We start from the raw sequence: 23051 nt of genomic DNA on the forward strand, positions 1-23051 counted from the left end.
ATAGAGAGATTGATAAGATTAGGAGGTCTGCTATTTCTGCAGGCTCAGACCATTTATATGAGCATGTTCTTGAGAACAATAAACAGACTTCAATAAGCAAAAGCAACTATTTCATATACAACACACCTAAAGAAGCAATTTCTCACATATTTTATATTTTGCAGATAATATAACAAGTCAAAGGGACACATGAAGGGGAAACCAATTGTATAGTAGTCTCCCTTTAAGTTGCAGTACAGATTTGACTAATGCGCTTATAATGGGTAAGAACGTATGATTAAAAAGTAGATGCAAAATACTTTTATTTAGAACAGCAGCAGGGTAAAATAAATAGTGTTTAAGGAAAGCGGAAAAAAAAAAATCACATTTCCATTAAGTAACCAAATCAAGTCATATCCGGGATGCAAACAGAATAGTAGCAAGTCTCTGTTATATTGAAGAGATTTCACTTTTTTTATATACACTTGATAAAGGTCACAAAATGCATTGGAATAGTAGCTTTAGATATGGTTTTAAAGTGCACCCCCTGCAAATATGAGCTCCAGTGCAGCTTGTATGTCTCCTCCTGTGGCCTGCAGAGCCCTGAGGCTTAGGTCCTCATCACGAATGCCCATGTCGCGTAACTGTTGGAGCTGTGGCTGCCACTGACTCTGTCAAAGGAAAAAGGAAAGAAAGAAGTGTAAACAATAGATGCTAGAAAACTGTTTGGTAGGAGTTACTTTGAATTTAAGTTCTTAGTTTCAGACAGGTATTCAGGTAGAAGTTAAGGGGCTTAGAAGGGTGTTTTTACTAGGGGTGTCAAAAATAATCGCCATTGCGATGCATCGCGATGCAGCCATTAACGATGCTGCATCGATGAGGTGCAAGATCAGAATCGATTCAGGGTCAGTGACGTCATCGCACAATGTCACGTGACCCCGCCTCTCCCACTGACTGATGCGAGGGCTTAAAGTAATGGCAGGTAATGGCAGACAGAGTAAATATTGTTTGATTCTATTTTGAACATCAGCACGCTCAGTGCAGTTGTCTGACAAGCGGACAGCAGCCTCGTGTAACACAGTGAATATTTCCTTGTATTATCGCTTCCCTGTTTACTCACTGTTGCGGTCTCTGCTGCATATTTCCTCTTTGTCAGACCCCTAGCCCAGCACCAAACGAGCATTTGAGTGTTGCTATTAGATATAGAAAAAGTCAAGTTTTACAAAAGTATCTAATAGGAACACTCAAATGCTCGTTTGGTGCTGGGCTAGGGGTCTGACAAAGAGGAAACATGCAGCAGAGACCGCAACAGTTAACAGGGAAGCGATAATACAAGGAAATAGTCACTGTGTTACACGAGGCTGCTGTCAGTTGGTCAGACTGCTTCTGCCCTGTCAGATCTCTCCTAGTCTTGAAGCAGGCGACACAGCAGGGAGGGCTTAATTAATCACATTCACCCGGCCAGCACCTTTACCTCTAGGACAACTTATTGAAGCCGTTCAGTAAGTGGTTGGTGCAGCTGTTAATAAAGGTTCCGGTAAGAGGAAATGACATAGCATTCCTTCCCAGCTGCAGATCATCACAGAGCCGTAATAAACATGTTTAGAGTGCCTACATGATTGATTAGGTGACCCTTTATGTCAGTTTAGAGCCCTAATCATTAACGGTGACAATGCACTGCTCACACATACCATGCATTCCTTTCAAAGCTCTCCAATACCCAGAATACTAGACTCATATGAGCTTAGGGAGCAAAATAACAGCCCATCTATGATCTAAGTGTAATATGTGACAGGGTATTGTATTATAGTTGTGCTTTGTATGTGTATATAAATAAATGTATATGTTACATATAAACCTATAGCCTTTTAAAAGCATATCTATTACCTTAAATCTGAATTCATTATTTTTATTTTAAAAAAAAATCAATATCACACATATCCTATGTTAGTTATGTATTTGGGACCTGCTCTGCTAAAAGTTAATCATTTATACACCTTGGTTCATAAACTGTGCATTATTCCCTGACAAAAGAGGCAAGTCCAGAATTATTATTTAACATGCCAGGACCATAGTACCTTATATCCTAGAAACATCCCCTTAGCAATCCCCTTTTTTTTTTAAAGCAGACAAAATAAAAAGGGGAGTTCTGACTGCTTGAATTTGTTAATGAAAATCATGGGCAGTAATCGCGATGCATCGTAGAATCGAATCGTATCGAATCGTTACGATGATAATCGTAATCGAATCGTGAGACAGGTGAAGATGCGCAGCTCTAGTTTTTACTACTAGTGTGTATAAGCCGGCTTGTAGTGACACAGGGCTGTGACTCACCTGAAGTGGTGTCTGGTTGGATGCCTGGAGTGCATGTTGGAGCGCCTGGCTAAACAGGTCATTTGTAATGGGTGTCCCTGACTGGACACTTGATGACATGGGGGAGGTCCCTGAAGAGTGACCCTACAGAAAAAGATAAACACTGCATGAGCTAAGGTCCTTCCCAATATATTTACCTCAGTTCTTAACTCACAGAACCTGAAAAATACAACTCCATTACCATTATAAGACTGAAAGGTAAAAGGCATCACTGAAAGAAACTGAGCCAACACAACATACTGATTCTGGTGACACAATAGGCCGCTAGACTAAAAGTAACTGGTTTATAATGGAACCAGGATCCACTCATGGCCTTATATAATTAATACTGTTAAAGTGATTGTAATGTTTGTTAACTTTAAGCAGAATATATAACAATTAGTCTGCAAAACAGGGGGGCTTTCATTGATCAAATTTTTCTAACACGCTTTATTTGAAAAATATTTTTCATTTTGTGACGGTAAACATACTGCCGTTCATCCGGCCACATCTCATCCTCCATCTAGCTAAGAGATGATGAAATGGATGAGGCTGGATTTTTCATCTCTTAGCTAGATGGCGGGTGAGATGCAGGCGGAGGAACGGCGGTATGTTTACCGTCACAAAATGGAAAATATTTTTCAAATAAATCGTGTTAGAAAAAAGGAAATTTATGCTTACCTGATAAATTTATTTCTTTTACGATATGACGAGTCCACGGATTTCATCCTTACTTATGGGATTACGCCTCCTGGTCAGCAGGGGGAGGCAAAGAGCACCACAGCAGAGCTGTATATATAGCTCCTCCCTTCCCTCCCACTCCAGTCATTCGACCGAATTTAGGAAGAGAAAGGAAAAGCCAAAGGTGCAGAGGTGACTGAAGTTTGACAAAAATAAGTAAATACCTGTCTTAAAAATGACAGGGTGGGCCGTGGACTCGTCATATCGTAAAATAAATAAATTTATCAGGTAAGCATAAATTTCCTTTTCTTTTACAAGATATGACGAGTCCACAGATTTCATCCTTACTTATGGGATTCAATACCAAAGCAATAGGACACGGATGAAAGGGAGGGACAAGACAGGAACCTAAACTGAAGGCACAACTGCTTGAAGAACCTTTCTCCCAAAACCAGCCTCAGAAGAAGCAAAAGTATCAAATTTGAAAAAATTGGAAAAAGTGTGAAGAGACGACCAAGTTGCAACCTTGCAAATCTGTTCAACAGATGCATCGTTTTTAAATGCCCATGAAGAAACCACAGCCCTAGTAGAATGAGCCGTAATTCTTTCAGGAGGCTGCTGTCCAGCAGTCTCATATGCCAGACGGATGATACTCTTCAGCCAAAAAGAAAGAAGTAGCCGTAGCTTTCTGGCCCCTACGCTTTCCAGAAAAAAACAACAAATAATGAAGATGATTGACTAAATTTTTTATTTGCCTGCAAGTAAAACTTCAAGGCATGGACCATGTCCAAGTTATGTAACAGACTCTCCTTCTTAGAAGAAGGATTAGGACACAAGGAAGGAACAACAATTTCCTGATTAATATTCTTATTAGAAACAACCTTAGGAAGGAAACCAGGCTTGGTACGTAACACCACCTTATCAGAATGGAAAATAAGATAAGAAGAATCACATTGTAAAGCTGAAAGCTCAGAAACTCTGCGAGCAGAAGAAATAGCAACCAAAAATAAAACTTTCCAAGATAACAACTTAATATCTATGGAATGCATGGGTTCAAACGTAACCCCTTGAAGAACATTAAGAACTAAATTCAAACTCCAAGGTGGAGCAATTGGTCTAAACACAGGCTTGATTCTAGTCAGAGCCTGACAAAAAGATTGAACGTCTGGAACATCTGCCCAACGTTTTTGTAGCAAAATAGACAAAGCAGAAATCTGTCCCCTTAATGAACTTGCTGACAACCCTTTCTCCAATCCTTCTCGGAGAAAAGATAAAAAGATAGGAACCCTAACTCTACTCCAAGAGTAGCCCTTGGATTCGCACCAATAAAGATAAATATGCCATATCTTATGGGAAATCTTTCTGGTAACAGGCTTACGTGCCTGAATCAAGGTATCAATGTTTGATCCGAGCAATCACCTGGGAGAGGAGAGCAAACGGTGGAAACGCATAAGCTAGGTTGAACGACCAAGGCACTGCCAAGGCATCTATCAATTCGGCCTGAGGATCCCTGGACCTGGATCCGTATCTCAGGAGCTTGGCATTCTGACGAGATGCCATAAGATCCAGCTCCGGTCTGCCCCATCTGAGAATCAGAGTGGTAAAGACCTCCGAATGGCGTTCCCATTCCCCCGGATGAAACGCCTGTCTGCTCAAAAAATCTGCTTCCCAGTTGTCCACACCTGGGATGTAGATTGCTGACAGATAACAAGAGTGAGCCTCCGCCCACCAAATTATCTTGGATACTTCTGTCATCGCTAAGGAACTCCTTGTTCCTCCCTGAGGATTGATGTAAGCCACAGTCGTGATGTTGTCCGACTGAAATCGGATGAATTTGGCCGAAGCCAACTGAGATTAAGCCTAAAGCGCATTGAATATTGCTCTCAACTCCAGAATATTGATTGGAAGTAGAGACTCCGACCGAGTCCACACACACTGAGCCTTCAGGGAGTTCCAGACCCAACCTAGAAGACTGGCGACCGTTGAGACTATCACCCATGAGGGTCTGCGGAAGCATGTCCCTTGGGACAGATGACCCTGCGACAACCACCAAAGAAGAGAGTCTTTTGTCTCCTGATCTAGATCTATCTGAGGCGACAAATTTGCATAATCTCCATTCCACTGTCTGAGCATGCTCAGTTGTAGAGGTCTGAGATGAAAACGAGCAAACGGAATGATGTCCATTGCCGCCACCATCAATCCAATTACCTCCATGCACTGAGCCACTGATGGCTGAAGATTGGACTGAAGGGCTCGGCATGTAATTAGAATCTAACTTTCTGACTTCCGTCAAGAAAATTTTCATGGATATAGAATCTATTAGAGTTCCCAGGAAAGGAACCCTTGTCTGTGGGATTAGTGAACTCTTTTCTAGATTCACCTTCCACCCGTGAGTCCTTAGAAAGGACAGAAACATGTCTGTATGAGATTTTGTCAGTTGATAAGATGACGCCTGGATCACAATATCTTCCAGATAAGGCGCCACTGCAATGCCTCGCGGCCTGAAAACTGCCACAGAGACCCTAGAACCTTTGTGAAGATCCTGGGTGCTGCGGCCAACACGAAGGGAAGAGCCACGAACTGAAAATGTTTGTCCAGGAAGGCAAACCTTAGAAACTGATGATGATCTTTGTGGATAGGAATATGAAGATATGCATCCTTTAAGTCCACGGTAGTCATATATTGACCCTCTTGGATCAATGGAAGAATTGTCTGAATAGTCTCCATCTTGAAAGATGGAACTCTGAGAAACTTGTTTAGACTCTTGAGGTCCAAAATGGGACGATACGTTCCCTCTTTTTTGGGAACCATGAAAAGATTTGAGTAAAACCCCTGCCCCTGTACCTGTACTGGAACGGCACAAATTACTCCCATAGTGGAGAGGTCTTTTACACAACGTAAGAATGCTTCTCTTTTTATCTGGTCTACAGATAATCGTGAAGGAAGGAATTTTTGAACTCCAGCTGATACCCTTGAGACACGATTTCCAGTGTCCAGGGCTCCTGAACATCTCTTATCCAAGCCTGGACAAAGAGAGAAAGTCTGCCCCCTACTAGATCCTGTCCCGGATCGGGGGCCGATGCTTCCTGCCGACTTTGTAGCAGTAGCAGGGTGCTAGGATTGTCAACCCCTGTACCAAAACTGGTTGGGTCTCCAAGCAGACCTTTATTGAAAGGAACAAAAATTACTCTGTCACCCCTTCTGTTCAGATTCCCTATTCTGAGGGGGAAATGACCTTACCCTCCGTGAGGTCAGAAATAAACTCCTTCAAGTCAGACCCGAACAGGATCCGAAGAATTAGCTGACACATCTGCAGATCAAAAATTCAACCATAAGACACTGCGAGCTAAGATGGAAAATCCCGCACTTTTAGCCGCCAACCTGGTAACTGCAAGAAAATATCAGAAACTTAATAACTAAAAACAGCTAAGTTAAGAGTTGTAATAATTGTGTGCTGCCGTTCCATCCTAAGTCACAAAGGATGAATGCACACCAAAGAACAGCAGTCAGGTCCTAATAAAAAGGACCCTTACTGTCCCCTGAACTGTTAGAACTGAGAATATTTACTTTATTGAACAAAAGCAAATAACAGTCGCGTGCAATAGTGCATCACAAGCTTCAGAAATATACACGCAAGGACGGATACCTGCCAATCTTAGGATGTAGGCAAGGCGCCATTAAAAGGGACACCCACTGAGTAGAAAAAACTTAGATTAACAAAAGTTTATTTCAATAAAGGGTTTAAAAGGAAACTGAATTTTCACATAGGAAGAGATACTGTTTCTTTCAAAATGAAATACATATGTCTGTATTGGGTACCTGTAAAGTGCGGCAAACCACCCGCAAGGGTCTCAAGGCGCTGCTCATGGTATCTCAATTGTGTCCTCCACATAACAAAGGATGAATAAACATAGAAACAGTTGAAATACATTTGCAAACTGAATGTAGAAAAAAGATACTTCCCCTTTAAATCTTAAAGCAACTTATTATGCTGAACACAAGTAGAAAGTGTATACATATAAACAGTTGAAATACAGTTGCAAACTGAATGTAGAAAAAAAAAAATACTTCCCCTTTAAATCTTAAAGCAACTTATTATGCTGGACACTAGTAGCAAGTGTGTCATCCACATCACAAAGGATGAATAAACACCTAAACATTTGAAATACCGTTGCCTTTCCCTTTAAATCTTAAAGCAACTTATCATGCAATAGAGGAAGAATATGGAAAAAAAGAGAATTTATGCTTACCTGATAAATTACTTTCTCTTACGGTGTATCCAGTCCATGGATTAATCCTTACTTGTGGGATATTCTCATTCCCTACAGGAAGTGGCAAAGAGAGCACACAGCAGAGCTGTCCATATAGCTCCCCCTCAGGCTCCGCCCCCCAGTCATTCGACCGACGGTTAGGAGAAAAAGGAGAAACCATAGGGTGCAGTGGTGACTGTAGTTTTAAACGAAAACATTTTTATCCTGACTTAAATGCCAGGGCGGGCCGTGGACTGGATACACCGCAAGAGAAAGTAATTTATCAGGTAAGCATAAATTCTGTTTTCTCTTACAAGGTGTATCCAGTCCACGGATTCATCCTTACTTGTGGGATACTATTACCAAAGCTTTAGGACACGGATGAAGGGAGGGAACAAGTCAGGTAACCTTAAAGGAAGGCACCACTGCTTGCAAAACCTTTCTCCCAAAAATAGCCTCCGAAGAAGCAAAAGTATCAAATTTGTAAAATTTGGCAATTTTACAAAAAGTATGCAGTGAAGACCAAGTCGCTGCCTTACAAATCTGTTCAACAGAAGCCTCATTCTTGAAAGCCCATGTGGAAGCCACAGCTCTGGTGGAATGAGCTATAATTCGTTCAGGAGGCTGCTGTCCAGCAGTCTCATAAGCCAATCGGATGATGGAAGAAGGAAAGAGAGGTAGCAGTCGCTTTCTGACCTCTCCTCTTACCAGAATAGACAACAAACAAGGATGATGTTTGTCTGAAATCTTTAGTTGCTTTTAAATAGAATTTTAAAGCACGAACCACATCAAGATTGTGTAATAGTCGTTCCTTCTTAGAAACTGGATTAGGACACAGAGAAGGAACAATGATTTCCTGGTTAATATTCTTATTAGAAACAACTTTCGGAAGATAACCAGGTTTGGTACGCAAAACAACCTTATCTGCATGGAACACCAGATAGGGTGAATTACACTGCAAAGCAGACAATTCTGAAACTCTTCAAGCAGAAGAAATAGCTACCAAAAACAAAACCTTCCAAGATAATAACTTAATATCTATGGAATGTAAAGGTTCAAACGGAACCCCTTGAAGAACTGAAAAAACTAAATTAAGACTCCATGGAGGAGCCACAGGTTTATAGACAGGCTTAATTCTGACTAAAGCCTGTGCAAACGCTTGAACGTCAGGTACTTCTGCCAGACGCTTGTGTAACAGGATATCTGTCCCTTTAAGGAACTAGCTGACAAACCTTTCTCCAATCCTTCTTGGAGAAAAGACAATATCCTGGGAATCCTAATCTTACTCCACGAGTAACCCTTGGATTCACACCAACAAAGATATTTCCGCCATATCTTATGGTAAATCTTCCTGGTGACAGGCTTTCTAGCCTGGATCAGAGTATCTATAACCGATTCAGAGAACCCACGCTTAGATAGAATTAAGCGTTCAATCTACAAGCAGTCAGTTGCAGAGAAACTAGATTTGGATGCTTGAATGGACCCTGAATTAGAAGATCCTGCCTCGATGGCAGTGTCCAAGGTGGAACAGATGACATGTCCACTAGGTCTGCATACCAAGTCCTGCGTGGCCACGCAGGCGCTATCAGAATTACAGAAGCCTTCTCCTGATTCTGGCTACCAGCCGAGGGAGAAGGGGAAACGGTGGAAAGACATAAGCCAGATTGAAGGACCAAGGCGCTACTAGAGCATCTATCAGTGCCACCTTGGGGTCCCTGGACCTGGATCCGTAAAGAGGAAGTTTGGTGTTCTGACGGGACGCCATCAGATCCAATTCTGGAATGCCCCATAGCTGGGTCAGCTGAGCAAAAACCTCCGGGTGGAGTTCCCACTCCCCCGGGTGAAAAGTCAGACGACTTAGAAAATCCGCCTCCCAGTTGTCTACTCCTGGGATGTGAATTGCAGATAGGTGGCAGGAGTGATCCTCCGCCCATTTGATGATCTTGGTTACTTCCTTCATCGCTAGGGAGCCCTTTGTTCCTCCCTGATGATTGATGTACGCTACAGTCGTGATGTTGTCCGACTGAAATATGATGAATTTGGCCGCCGCTAGTTGAAGCCATGCCTGGAGCGTGTTGAATATCGCTCTCAGTTCCAAAACTCTCAGTTCCAAAATGTTTATCGGGAGAAGAGACTCTTCCCGAGACCATAGGCCCTGAGCTTTCAGGGAGCCCCAGACCGCGCCCCAGCCTAACAGACTTGCGTCGGTCGTTACAATGATCCACTCTGGTCTGCGGAAGCACATTCCCTGAGACAGGTGATCCTGAGATCCTGAGACAACCACCAGAGAAGAGAATCTCTGGTTTTCTGGTCCAGTTGGATTTGAGGAGACAAATCTGCATAATCCCCATTCCACTGTTTGAGAATGCACAGTTGCAGTGGTCTGAGATGAATTCGGGCAAAAGGGACCACGTCCATTGCCGCAACCATTAATCCGATTACCTCCATGCACTGAGCTACAGAAAGCCGAGGAATGGAATGAAGAACTCGGCAAGTAGTTAAAAGCTTTAACTTCCTGACCTCCGTCAGAAATATTTTCATTTCTACCGAGTCTATTAGTGTTCCCAGGAAGGGAACCCTTGTGAGCGGGGACAGAGAACTTTTTTATGACTTTCACCTTCCACCCGTGAGACCTTAGAAAGGCCAGAACAATGTCCGTATGAGCCTTGGCTCTGTGAAAAGACGACGCCTGTATTAAGATGTCGTCTAGGTAAGGTGCTACTGGAGGGACCCTAGCACCTTTGTAAAAATTCTGGGAGCAGTGGCCAACCCGAAAGGAAGGGCCACGAACTGGTAATGCTTGTCCAGAAAGGCGAACCTTAGGAACTGATGGTGATCTTTGTGGATAGGAATTTGTAGGTACGCATCCTTTAGATCCACGGTAGTCATATATTGACCTTCCTGGATCATCAGCAAAATTGTCCAAATGGTTTCCATTTTGAATGATGGAACTCTGAGGAATTTGTTTAGAATTTTTAGATCCAGGATTGGCCTGAAAGTTCCTTCCTTTTTGGGAACTACAAACAGGTTTGAGTAAAAACCCAGTCCTTGTTCTGCAATTGGAACTGTATATATCACTCCCATCTTTAGTAGATCTTCTACACAGCGTAAGAACGCCTGTTTCTTTGTCTGGTCTGAAGACAAACGAGAAATGTGGAACCTTCCCCTTGGAGGAGAGTCCTTGAATTCTAGAAGATATCCCTGAGCAACGATTTCTAATGCCCAGGGATCTGGGACATCTCTTGCCCAAGCCTGAGCAAAGAGAGAGAGAGTCTGCCCCCTACCAGATCCGGTCCCGGATCGGGGGCCACCCCTTCATGCTGTCTTAGTAGCAGCTGCAGGCTTCTTGGCCTGTTTACCTTTGTTCCAGCCCTGCAAGGGTTTCCAGGTTGCTTTGGGCTGTGAAGCGTTACCCTCTTGCTTTGCGTTTGCAGAGGTTGAAGCAGGGCCGCTCCTGAAGTTGCGAAAGGAGCGAAAATTAGCCTTGTTTTTGGCCTTAAACGGTATATCTTGCGGGAGGGCATGGCCCTTTCCCCCAGTGATATCCAAAATAATTTCTTTCAACTCGGGGCCGAAAAGGGTCTTCCCCTTGAAAGGAATATTTAGTCATTTTGTTTTGGACGACACGTCAGCCGACCATGATTTGAGCCAAAGCGCTCTCCTCGTCATAATGGCAAAACCAGAATTTTTCGCCGCTAACTTAGCTAATTGTAAAGCGGCATCTGTGATAAAAGAATTAGCCAGCTTTAGGGCATGAATTCTATCCATGACTTCGTCATATGAAGTCTCCCTCTGGAGCGACTCCTCCAGCGCCTCAAACCAAAAAGGCGCTGCAGTAGTTACAGGAATAATGCAGGCAATCGGTTGAAGAAGGAATCCTTGTTGAACAAATATTTTCTAATTTTTTATCCATAGGATCTTTGAAAGCAGAACCGTCTTCTATTGGTATGGTTGTGCGCTTGGCTAGTGTTGAAACTGCTCCCTCTACCTTAGGGACCGTCTGCCACGCGTCCCGCCTGGGGTCAGTTATGGGGAACATTTTCTTAAAGATAGGGGGGGGAACAAAAGGTACACCTGGTCTCTACCACTCCCTAGTTACAATATCCGCCACCCTCTTCGGGATCGGAAACGCATCAATGTATACAGGGACTTCTAGAAACTTGTCCATTTTACACAATTTTTCTGGGACCACCATGGGGTCGCAATCATCCAGCGTAGCTAAAACCTCCTTAAGCAGTACGCGGAGGTGTTCCAGTTTAAATTTAAACGCTAAGGAATCTGATTCTGCCCGCTGAGAAACCTTTCCTGTGTCAGAAATTTCTCCCTCGGACAGCACATCCCTCACTGCCACTTCAGAGTGTTGTGAGGGTACAACGGATAAATCATCCAAAGCTTCTGATTGCTCATCCTCTGTTTTTAAAACTGAGCTATCACGCTTTTTAGGAAAAACTGGCAGTTTGGATAGAAAAGCCGCAAGGGAATTATCCATGACTGCTGCTAATTGTTGTAATGTAATAGGGGCCAATGCGCTAGAGGTACTAGGCATCGCTGGCAACCGGTTAGCAAACTACAGCACCATGCCATAGCAATCTGCTGTGGCCCTACCTTCCTTGGGGATTAGTTTTGATCAAAAATAAGCCTCTATGAAGTCCTCAAGTAATCTTTGGACCCTCCACGTGAAGCTGCATGAAGCTGTCTGCAATAACAACTACGCAATTGAGGCACAAAATTTAGGCCCCCTCCCTCTCCACTCTGGGGTTGTGGGGCCTTCACAAGCCTAAATAGGTGTCTAAATAGATGCCATGTGGAATAAACCCCATAAAACGTTCCAAATGTAATAAAAACTTGTAAAAAGATCAGATTTTTGTTATAAAATAATCGATTGCCCCTTAACAGTGTCCACCAGTGTTTTGAGCCCTTTTAAATAAGCCTTCCTTCTATACTAAGTCTCAGAATATGGCTTACCTTCCCCACATGGGGATTCTTGTCAGTCTTCTAGCATTACTAAGTCTTGACTAGAAAAAAATGACTGAACATACCTTATAGCAGTTAAGCCTGCAAACTGTTCCCCCCAACTGAAGTTTTCTGGTACTCCCCAGTCCTGTGTGGGAACAGCAATGGATTTTAGTTACAACATGCTAAAATCGTTTTCCTCTCAGCAGAAATCTTCATCACTTTCTGCCACAGAGTAAATAGTACAAACCGGCACTATTTTAAAAATAACAAACTCTTGATTGAAGAAATAAAAACTACAAATCTAACACTACATTCACTTTACCCTCCCGTGGAGATGCTACTTGTTAGAGCGGCAAAGAGAATGACTGGGGTGGCAGCTATATGGACAGCTCTGCTGTGTGCTCTCTTTGCCACTTCCTGTAGGGAATGAGAATATCCCACAAGTAGGGATGAATCCGTGGACTGGATACACCTTGTAAGAGAAAACAGGACTGTTTCTTTAATTCTATGTAATAAAGAAAAAACAGATAAAAAACAGTGTACTGTTCCTGTGCAAGCATTGTGTGCTTCTGACATTAATTAGTAAGTCAACAGTGCTGGACCTACTGAAACTCAGCCTCTTAGCTGAAAGTGCCCAAGCCAGTCTAACAATTAGAGATTATGAACATCGTCTGTACACACAATGTATCTCTAGTACCGAGAAATATCTGAGAGAAACGCTCTACCCTCCGGTTACATAATGGAGGTAGGGAGCGCATGAACGTATAGCTCCGCCCCTCGTGGGCTTGACAACTATCCACTCCCGGTCGCTATTGTTATTATACTAAACGACCGAGAGCAATAACAAACCGCTTGGGTTCTGGCTAGCATTGAAAACACTGTGAGACATGTGGCTCCCGAGAACAAAATTACATAGTAAACAATAAAATGGTCTCCACAAGGCTCCACCCATCGTGGGCGTAATCTCATGCAGTTCCCGGTCGTTCTTTACCAACTACGCCACAGTGAACTGTCTCCTACAGTTGGGGTTAATCTTAGTTAGCGTTCAAATAAAACATAACCTCTCACTCCCCACTGAAAATAATTCACCCCCTGAACTCCTCGGTTGCTTAAGAGGAGAGTTAGCGGAGCCGTCAGAGCATGGGAACAAGTTTGGCTACAGCTATACTTCTTTACCCAGCTCAGCCCAACGGAGTGTTCATAATGTTAAAATAAACCTAATAATAAAAGACGCAGCTGTCAGCATTTACACAATACCAGGCTGCCCCACATCATCCTTTAGCTCCTGCTAAGGAAATACGTTAAGAAGGTCTCTCCTTTAAAATATAGGAGATCTTACCCAATAAGTAAAGTGCTCCACTTCTCTGCGATCTATGTCAGTGATCCAGAATAAAAAGGTCAGCACTTACCTCAAATGCTGTGCGACAGCATGGCATCCATCAGGGTTCCAGAGGTCTTCTCCCTCCCATAGCCCTGTGAAAAGAGATCAGCCTGAGTTAAAAGTGATCAGGCTATCTGTATTTAGGGCAGCAACATGTATAGGAGGCGCAGTGAGAATAAAATCCCACCAGTTCCTATTGTCTGAAAGTCACCAGATGCTTCTCTTTTAGTATTGAAGAGACTGATCTGGTCTAGGCTACACCCCAGCACAAAGCAGCACTCAGAGGCACTACTTTAAAAATAATAAAATCTTGATTGAATTAAATAAAGTAACACCTCACTTTGCCAGCTCCTATCTTACTAACACAGGCAAAGAGAATGACTGGGGTGGGAGGGAAGGGAGGAGCTATATATACAGCTCTGCTATGGTGCTCTTTGCCTCCTCCTGCTGACCAGGAGGCGTAATCCCATAAGTAAGGATGAAATCTGTGGACTCGTCATATCTTGCAAAAGAAATTTGATCAATAAAAGTCCCCCTGTTTTGCAGACTAATTGTATATACTCTGCGTTAAGTTAACTAAGGTTACAATCACTTTATATGTTATTTATCTTTTTTGTTACACTTCCTGTGCAGTTTGTTTTTCTTCGTTCAACAATATGGGCTCCATTTTAATCAGTCAGAATTCTCCTTGTGAAGTGCACTGCATGACATTTTTTGTGCTATTTATTTATCTTTATTTTTTATTCAATCATGTTCTAAATTGGAAAAAAAATATGCCACAAAAACATCCCTTTTATTAATGTTAAAGATCCTGTGCATGTTCAGTTTATATTTTATATGTTAAAAACATTTTTTAATTAAATGTGAGCTATTAAAAACTTTTACAATAAACAAATACAATTTAAATGTTCTTTTATGACTGCAATTAATGGTTTGTCAATTTAAACATGTTAATTATAATATTACTCTAAATTATAAAAATTAATTGTGCACATTATGAATTCCTACAAGTGGTTTGAAAATAAAAAATAAAACAAAAACAGCATTCAAACACATTAGGCAGCCATGATCAATACTGAACTAATTAGTTGCCATGTTGATTTCTCTGGCTGTGCATTTTTTGCTTTTGTGAAGGTCTGTGAAAATCCCTGTGAGAACCCATTTGAAAAACGTTTACTGTTACACAATTTTCTAATTTATTTATTGAAATGGTTTAGAAATTAAAAACACATTTAAAAAAAAAAATCCTATTAAATGTTTTTGTGTGCAAATTCAAATTGATTGAAATGAAGGTCTCGTTGGCTTATCCGGTCTTTTTACTGTATATTTACTGTATTTTTAACAATCTATATGCATCTAATATTCAGAGCTGCTTATCACTAACTATTTATAGGACTCTAAATATGTTCCTCTCAAGTGTACGTGGGTGGGACTGACCTGAGTCCCAGGGGTAGGGGTGTGGGAGCTGCTCTCAGGAGTGCTTGCAAGTGCAAGAGCTGTAGCCAGTTCACTTTGGGTGATGGGCCGGGGACCTGCTGCACCTGTGTACCCAAGGGAGGCTGGGCGGGAACCAGAGGTGCTACTGGAGGGACCAGAGCGGGAAGCCTGAGAGACAAAGTAGGAAGTTAAATTCAATATTCAAATAATATACTGTAAAAATATAGTTTAAACAGCAAGTATATTTTCCACTAGATAGTTGCAAAACGTATAGCTGTCTAACCTGTGGAAATTCATCCTCTTCATCTGAGAGTCCATCAAACAGAAACCCACCTGTTAAAGTGTGTGTGAGACAAAGAAATGGAAGGAGAGAAAAAAAAATTATGAAAACAATGCATGAAGGTTTAAGACTGTGCGAGTCTTTGAGACTACTAGTATAAGCTCTGAGTGGGAAAGACAACTAATTGGCTAGAGATGAATAATTCTGAGGAACCAACTTATACATAGAAGAGAATGAGATGGGACAGGAGTCTAATCCCCCACAGCCTTGTCACAGGGTTCTCACCTGGCATATGCAGAGTTGCAGGTGGTCCGGAGTGAGCGGCTGTATCCGGCGGAGGCAAAGATGAACTGCCACTCACTGAGTGCAAGATCAATATTATGGCATTTACCAGAGCAGGGTGAGATGGCAGAAGCCTGAAGGGGAAAGAATATATCAACAAACAGCCAAATAAATATGCAGCATTAGCAACAGCAAGTTAACCCCTTAACGACACACGTTGTACAGGGTACATCATACACAAACTGGTCATTAAAGACCAATGACGTACCCTGTATGTCGTTAGGGGTTTAAAGCAGCTGGAAGCGATCCTGATCTCATCCAGCCGCTTTCAAGGTATTGTCGTGATGTCTCAATATTGAGGCATCACTGCAATACCTTTTTTGGCACACCGATGCAGAGAGGGCCACTCTGTGGTCCTCTCTGTATTGGCCAGCAATGGTGCCGATCGTTGGTGGGTGGGAGCAGCTCCAGGGAGATGGGTGGGCGGCTCATCGCTGGACTAGTTACGGCCACTGTTCTGGGAAGGTGGGCTGGAGCGCGCGCGACCGATCGATAATTGCTGGATCTATGCGAGAGCGGAAATATTATTTTGAAAGGGGATCTGGGAGGGGGGGTAGGATATTGAGGAGGGGCAGCTACACTACGGAAAAATAGGGTAAAATAATAATAAAAGCAAATTTTTTAAGAAATTGGGTACTGGCAGGCAGCTGTCAGTACCTAAAATGGCCACAAATAGGAAGAGGGGTAGGTTAAGAAAGCTGTTTGGGGGGGTCGTGGAGGTTAGGGGGACCTACACTGCAGAAACTATTTTTTTATTTTTTTTTAAATGCTTTAAAAAAAAAAAAAAAAAACAGAATTTATGTTTACCTGATAAATTACTTTCTCCAACGGTGTGTCCGGTCCACGGCGTCATCCTTACTTGTGGGATATTCTCTTCCCCAACAGGAAATGGCAAAGAGCCCAGCAAAGCTGGTCACATGATCCCTCCTAGGCTCCGCCTACCCCAGTCATTCGACCGACGTTAAGGAGGAATATTTGCATAGGAGAAACCATATGAAACCGTGGTGACTGTAGTTAAAGAAAATAAATTATCAGACCTGATTAAAAAACCAGGGCGGGCCGTGGACCGGACACACCGTTGGAGAAAGTAATTTATCAGGTAAACATAAATTCTGTTTTCTCCAACATAGGTGTGTCCGGTCCACGGCGTCATCCTTACTTGTGGGAACCAATACCAAAGCTTTAGGACACGGATGATGGGAGGGAGCAAATCAGGTCACCTAGATGGAAGGCACCACGGCTTGCAAAACCTTTCTCCCAAAAATAGCCTCAGAAGAAGCAAAAGTATCAAACTTGTAAAATTTGGTAAAAGTGTGCAGTGAAGACCAAGTCGCTGCCCTACATATCTGATCAACAGAAGCCTCGTTCTTGAAGGCCCATGTGGAAGCCACAGCCCTAGTGGAATGAGCTGTGATTCTTTCGGGAGGCTGCCGTCCGGCAGTCTCGTAAGCCAATCTGATGATGCTTTTAATCCAAAAAGAGAGAGAGGTAGAAGTTGCTTTTTGACCTCTCCTTTTACCGGAATAAACAACAAACAAGGAAGATGTTTGTCTAAAATCCTTTGTAGCATCTAAATAGAATTTTAGAGCGCGAACAACATCCAAATTGTGCAACAAACGTTCCTTCTTCGAAACTGGTTTCGGACACAGAGAAGGTACGATAATCTCCTGGTTAATGTTTTTGTTAGAAACAACTTTTGGAAGAAAACCAGGTTTAGTACGTAAAACCACCTTATCTGCATGGAACACCAGATAAGGAGGAGAACACTGCAGAGCAGATAATTCTGAAACTCTTCTAGCAGAAGAAATTGCAACCAAAAACAAAACTTTCCAAGATAATAACTTAATATCAACGGAATGTAAGGGTTCAAACGGAACCCCCTGAAGAACTGAAAGAACTAAGTTGAGACTCCAAGGAGGAGTCAAAGGTTTGTAAACAGGCTTGATTCTAACCAGAGCCTGAACAAAGGCTTGAACATCTGGCACAGCTGCCAGCTTTTTATGAAGTAACACAGACAAGGCAGAAATCTGTCCCTTCAGGGAACTTGCAGATAATCCTTTTTCCAATCCTTCTTGAAGGAAGGATAGAATCTTAACCTTGTCCCAAGGGAATCCTTTAGATTCACACCAACAGATATATTTTTTCCAAATTTTGTGGTAAATCTTTCTAGTTACAGGCTTTCTGGCCTGAACAAGAGTATCGATAACAGAATCTGAGAACCCTCGCTTCGATAAGATCAAGCGTTCAATCTCCAAGCAGTCAGCTGGAGTGAGACCAGATTCGGATGTTCGAACGGACCTTGAACAAGAAGGTCTCGTCTCAAAGGTAGCTTCCATGGTGGAGCCGATGACATATTCACCAGATCTGCATACCAAGTCCTGCGTGGCCACGCAGGAGCTATCAAGATCACCGACGCCCTTTCCTGATTGATCCTGGCTACCAGCCTGGGGATGAGAGGAAACGGCGGGAATACATAAGCTAGTTTGAAGGTCCAAGGTGCTACTAGTGCATCCACTAGAGCCGCCTTGGGATCCCTGGATCTGGACCCGTAGCAAGGAACCTTGAAGTTCTGACGAGAGGCCATCAGATCCATGTCTGGAATGCCCCACAGTTGAGTGACTTGGGCAAAGATTTCCGGATGGAGTTCCCACTCCCCCGGATGCAATGTCTGACGACTCAGAAAATCCGCTTCCCAATTTTCCACTCCTGGGATGTGGATAGCAGACAGGTGGCAGGAGTGAGACTCCGCCCATAGAATGATTTTGGTCACTTCTTCCATCGCCAGGGAACTCCTTGTTCCCCCCTGATGGTTGATGTACGCAACAGTTGTCATGTTGTCTGATTGAAACCGTATGAACTTGGCCCTCGCTAGCTGAGGCCAAGCCTTGAGAGCATTGAATATCGCTCTCAGTTCCAGAATATTTATCGGTAGAAGAGATTCTTCCCGAGACCAAAGACCCTGAGCTTTCAGGGATCCCCAGACCGCGCCCCAGCCCATCAGACTGGTGTCGGTCGTGACAATGACCCACTCTGGTCTGCGGAAGGTCATCCCTTGTGACAGGTTGTCCAGGGACAGCCACCAACGGAGTGAGTCTCTGGTCCTCTGATTTACTTGTATCCTCGGAGACAAGTTTGTATAGTCCCCATTCCACTGACTGAGCATGCACAGTTGTAATGGTCTTAGATGAATGCGCGCAAAAGGAACTATGTCCATTGCCGCTACCATCAAACCTATCACTTCCATGCACTGCGCTATGGAAGGAAGAGGAACGGAATGAAGTATCCGACAAGAGTCTAGAAGTTTTGTTTTTCTGGCCTCTGTCAGAAAAATCCTCATTTCTAAGGAGTCTATTATTGTCCCCAAGAAGGGAACCCTTGTTGACGGAGATAGAGAACTCTTTTCCACGTTCACTTTCCATCCGTGAGATCTGAGAAAGGCCAGGACAATGTCCGTGTGAGCCTTTGCTTGAGGAAGGGACGACGCTTGAATCAGAATGTCGTCCAAGTAAGGTACTACAGCAATGCCCCTTGGTCTTAGCACAGCTAGAAGGGACCCTAGTACCTTTGTGAAAATCCTTGGAGCAGTGGCTAATCCGAAAGGAAGCGCCACGAACTGGTAATGCTTGTCCAGGAATGCGAACCTTAGGAACCGATGATGTTCCTTGTGGATAGGAATATGTAGATATGCATCCTTTAAATCCACCGTGGTCATGAATTGACCTTCCTGGATGGAAGGAAGAATCGTTCGAATGGTTTCCATTTTGAACGATGGAACCTTGAGAAACTTGTTTAAGATCTTGAGATCTAAGATTGGTCTGAACGTTCCCTCTTTTTTGGGAACTATGAACAGATTGGAGTAGAACCCCATCCCTTGTTCTCCTAATGGAACAGGATGAATCACTCCCATTTGTAACAGGTCTTCTACACAACGTAAGAATGCCTGTCTTTTTATGTGGTCTGAAGACAACTGAGACCTGTGGAACCTCCCCCTTGGGGGAAGCCCCTTGAATTCCAGAAGATAACCTTGGGAGACTATTTCTAGCGCCCAAGGATCCAGAACATCTCTTGCCCAAGCCCGAGCGAAGAGAGAGAGTCTGCCCCCCACCAGATCCGGTCCCGGATCGGGGGCCAACATTTCATGCTGTCTTGGTAGCAGTGGCAGGTTTCTTGGCCTGCTTTCCCTTGTTCCAGCCTTGCATTGGTCTCCAAGCTGGCTTGGCTTGAGAAGTATTACCCTCTTGCTTAGAGGACGTAGCACTTTGGGCTGTTCCGTTTCTACGAAAGGGACGAAAATTAGGTTTATTTTTGGCCTTGAAAGGCCGATCCTGAGGAAGGGCATGGCCCTTACCCCCAGTGATATCAGAGATAATCTCTTTCAAGTCAGGGCCAAACAGCGTTTTCCCCTTGAAAGGAATGTTAAGTAGCTTGTTCTTGGAAGACGCATCCGCTGACCAAGATTTCAACCAAAGCGCTCTGCGCGCCACAATAGCAAACCCAGAATTCTTAGCCGCTAACCTAGCCAATTGCAAAGTGGCGTCTAGGGTGAAAGAATTAGCCAATTTGAGAGCATTGATTCTGTCCATAATCTCCTCATAAGGAGGAGAATCACTATCGACCGCCTTTACCAGCTCATCGAACCAGAAACACGCGGCTGTAGCGACAGGAACAATGCATGAAATTGGTTGTAGAAGGTAACCCTGCTGAACAAACATCTTTTTAAGTAAACCTTCTAATTTTTTATCCATAGGATCTTTGAAAGCACAACTATCTTCTATGGGTATAGTGGTGCGTTTGTTTAAAGTGGAAACCGCTCCCTCGACCTTGGGGACTGTCTCCCATAAGTCCTTTCTGGGGTCGACCATAGGAAACAATTTTTTAAATATGGGGGGAGGGACGAAAGGAATACCGGGCCTTTCCCATTCTTTATTTACAATGTCCGCCACCCGCTTGGGTATAGGAAAAGCTTCTGGGAGCCCCGGGACCTCTAGGAACTTGTCCATTTTACATAGTTTCTCTGGGATGACCAACTTGTCACAATCATCCAGAGTGGATAATACCTCCTTAAGCAGAATGCGGAGATGTTCCAACTTAAATTTAAACGTAATCACATCAGGTTCAGCTTGTTGAGAAATGTTCCCTGAATCAGTAATTTCTCCCTCAGACAAAACCTCCCTGGCCCCATCAGACTGGTTTAGGGGCCCTTCAGAACCATTATTATCAGCGTCGTCATGCTCTTCAGTATCTAAAACAGAGCAGTCGCGCTTACGCTGATAAGTGTGCATTTTGGCTAAAATGTTTTTGACAGAATTATCCATTACAGCCGTTAATTGTTGCATAGTAAGGAGTATTGGCGCGCTAGATGTACTAGGGGCCTCCTGAGTGGGCAAGACTCGTGTAGACGAAGGAGGGAATGATGCAGTACCATGCTTACTCCCCTCACTTGAGGAATCATCTTGGGCATCATTGTCATTGTCACATAAATCACATTTATTTAAATGAGAAGGAACTCTGGCTTCCCCACATTCAGAACACAGTCTATCTGGTAGTTCAGACATGTTAAACAGGCATAAACTTGATAACAAAGTACAAAAAACGTTTTAAAATAAAACCGTTACTGTCACTTTAAATTTTAAACTGAACACACTTAATTACTGCAATTGCGAAAAAATATGAAGGAATTGTTCAAAATTCACCAAAATTTCACCACAGTGTCTTAAAGCCTTAAAAGTATTGCACCCCAAATTTGGAAGCTTTAACCCTTAAAATAACGGAACCGGAGCCGTTCTTAACTTTAACCCCTTTACAGTCCCTGGTGTCTGCTTTGCTGAGACCCAACCAAGCCCAAAGGGGAATACGATACCAAATGACGCCTTCAGAAAGTCTTTTCTATGTATCAGAGCTCCTCACACATGCGACTGCATGTCATGCCTCTCAAAAACAAGTGCGCAACACCGGCGCGAAAATGAGGCTCTGCCTATGATTTGGGAAAGCCCCTAAAGAGAAAGGTGTCTAAAAAAGTGCCTGCCGATATAAACTTATCAAAATACCCAGATTAAATGATTCCTCAAGGCTAAATATGTGTTAATAATGAATCGATTTAGCCCAGAAAAAGTCTACAGTCTTAATAAGCCCTTGTGAAGCCCTTATTTACAATCTTAATAAACATGGCTTACCGGATCCCATAGGGAAAATGACAGCTTCCAGCATTACATCGTCTTGTTAGAATGTGTCATACCTCAAGCAGCAAGAGACTGCTCACTGTTCCCCCAACTGAAGTTAATTTCTCTCAACAGTCCTGTGTGGAACAGCCATGGATTTTAGTAACGGTTGCTAAAATCATTTTCCTCATACAAACAGAAATCTTCATCTCTTTTCTGTTTCTGAGTAAATAGTACATACCAGCACTATTTTAAAATAACAAACTCTTGATTGAATAATAAAAACTACAGTTAAACACTAAAAAACTCTAAGCCATCTCCGTGGAGATGTTGCCTGTACAACGGCAAAGAGAATGACTGGGGTAGGCGGAGCCTAGGAGGGATCATGTGACCAGCTTTGCTGGGCTCTTTGCCATTTCCTGTTGGGGAAGAGAATATCCCACAAGTAAGGATGACGCCGTGGACCGGACACACCTATGTTGGAGAAAAGGCTTTTATTTTAGTACTGGCAGACTTTCTGCCAGTACTTAAAATGGCAGTGACAATTGTGGGATGGGGGAGGGAATATAGCTGTTTTCGAGGGGTCAGGGAGGGATCAGGGGGTGGGATGAGTCAGACTGATCTCTACACTAAAGCTAAAATTAACCCTACAAGCTACCTAATTAACCCCTTCACTGCTCAGCATAATACAAGTGTGGTGCGCTGTGACATTTAGCTGCCTTCTAATTATCAAAAAGCAACTCCAAAGCCATATATGTCTGCTATTTCTAAACAAAGGGGATCCCAGAGAAGCATTTACAACCATCTGTGCCATAATTGCACAAGCTAATTGTAAATAATTTCCCTGAGAAACCTAAAGTTTGTGAAAAAGTTTGTGAAAAAGTTAGCAAATTTTTTATGTGATTGCATTTTGCGGTGAAATGGTGGCATGAAATGTAAATCAGTGTTACAACTTAACTATCGCTAATTTTGAAGAAAAAAATGGTTTGGAAATAGCAAAGTGCTACTTGTACTTATTGCAATATAACTTGCAAAAAAAGCAAAGAACATGTAAACATTGGGTATTTCTAAACTCAGGACAAAATTTAGAAACTATTTAGCATGGTTGTTTGTTGGTGGTTGTGGATGTGTAACAGATTTTGGGGGTCAAAGTTAGAAAAAGTGTGTTGTTACTTCTTATAAACTTAGCTATTATGGTAGCGCGTAATATAATATTTAAAAAATGGAAATCTATT

At 42.9% G+C, this 23051-nt stretch overlaps 1 protein-coding gene across 1 annotated transcript in view; it reads right to left on the reverse strand.

Moving 5' to 3' along the window:
• Positions 1-285: 285 nt before the first annotated feature.
• Positions 286-23051, reverse strand: part of UBL7 (ubiquitin like 7) — a 122259-nt gene continuing 99493 nt past the window's right edge. Inside the window, exons 7-11 of the mRNA XM_053717333.1 lie at positions 15602-15732; positions 15320-15369; positions 15037-15204; positions 2314-2436; positions 286-650 (exon numbers count right to left, since the gene is read on the reverse strand). Coding sequence (XP_053573308.1) covers positions 513-650; positions 2314-2436; positions 15037-15204; positions 15320-15369; positions 15602-15732 — 610 coding nt within the window. The 3' untranslated portion in view covers positions 286-512. The remainder of the gene's footprint in view (positions 651-2313; positions 2437-15036; positions 15205-15319; positions 15370-15601; positions 15733-23051) is intronic.

The sequence above is a fragment of the Bombina bombina genome, chromosome 6 (assembly GCF_027579735.1).
Source record: "Bombina bombina isolate aBomBom1 chromosome 6, aBomBom1.pri, whole genome shotgun sequence".
Classification (NCBI taxonomy): Eukaryota; Metazoa; Chordata; class Amphibia; order Anura; family Bombinatoridae; genus Bombina; species Bombina bombina.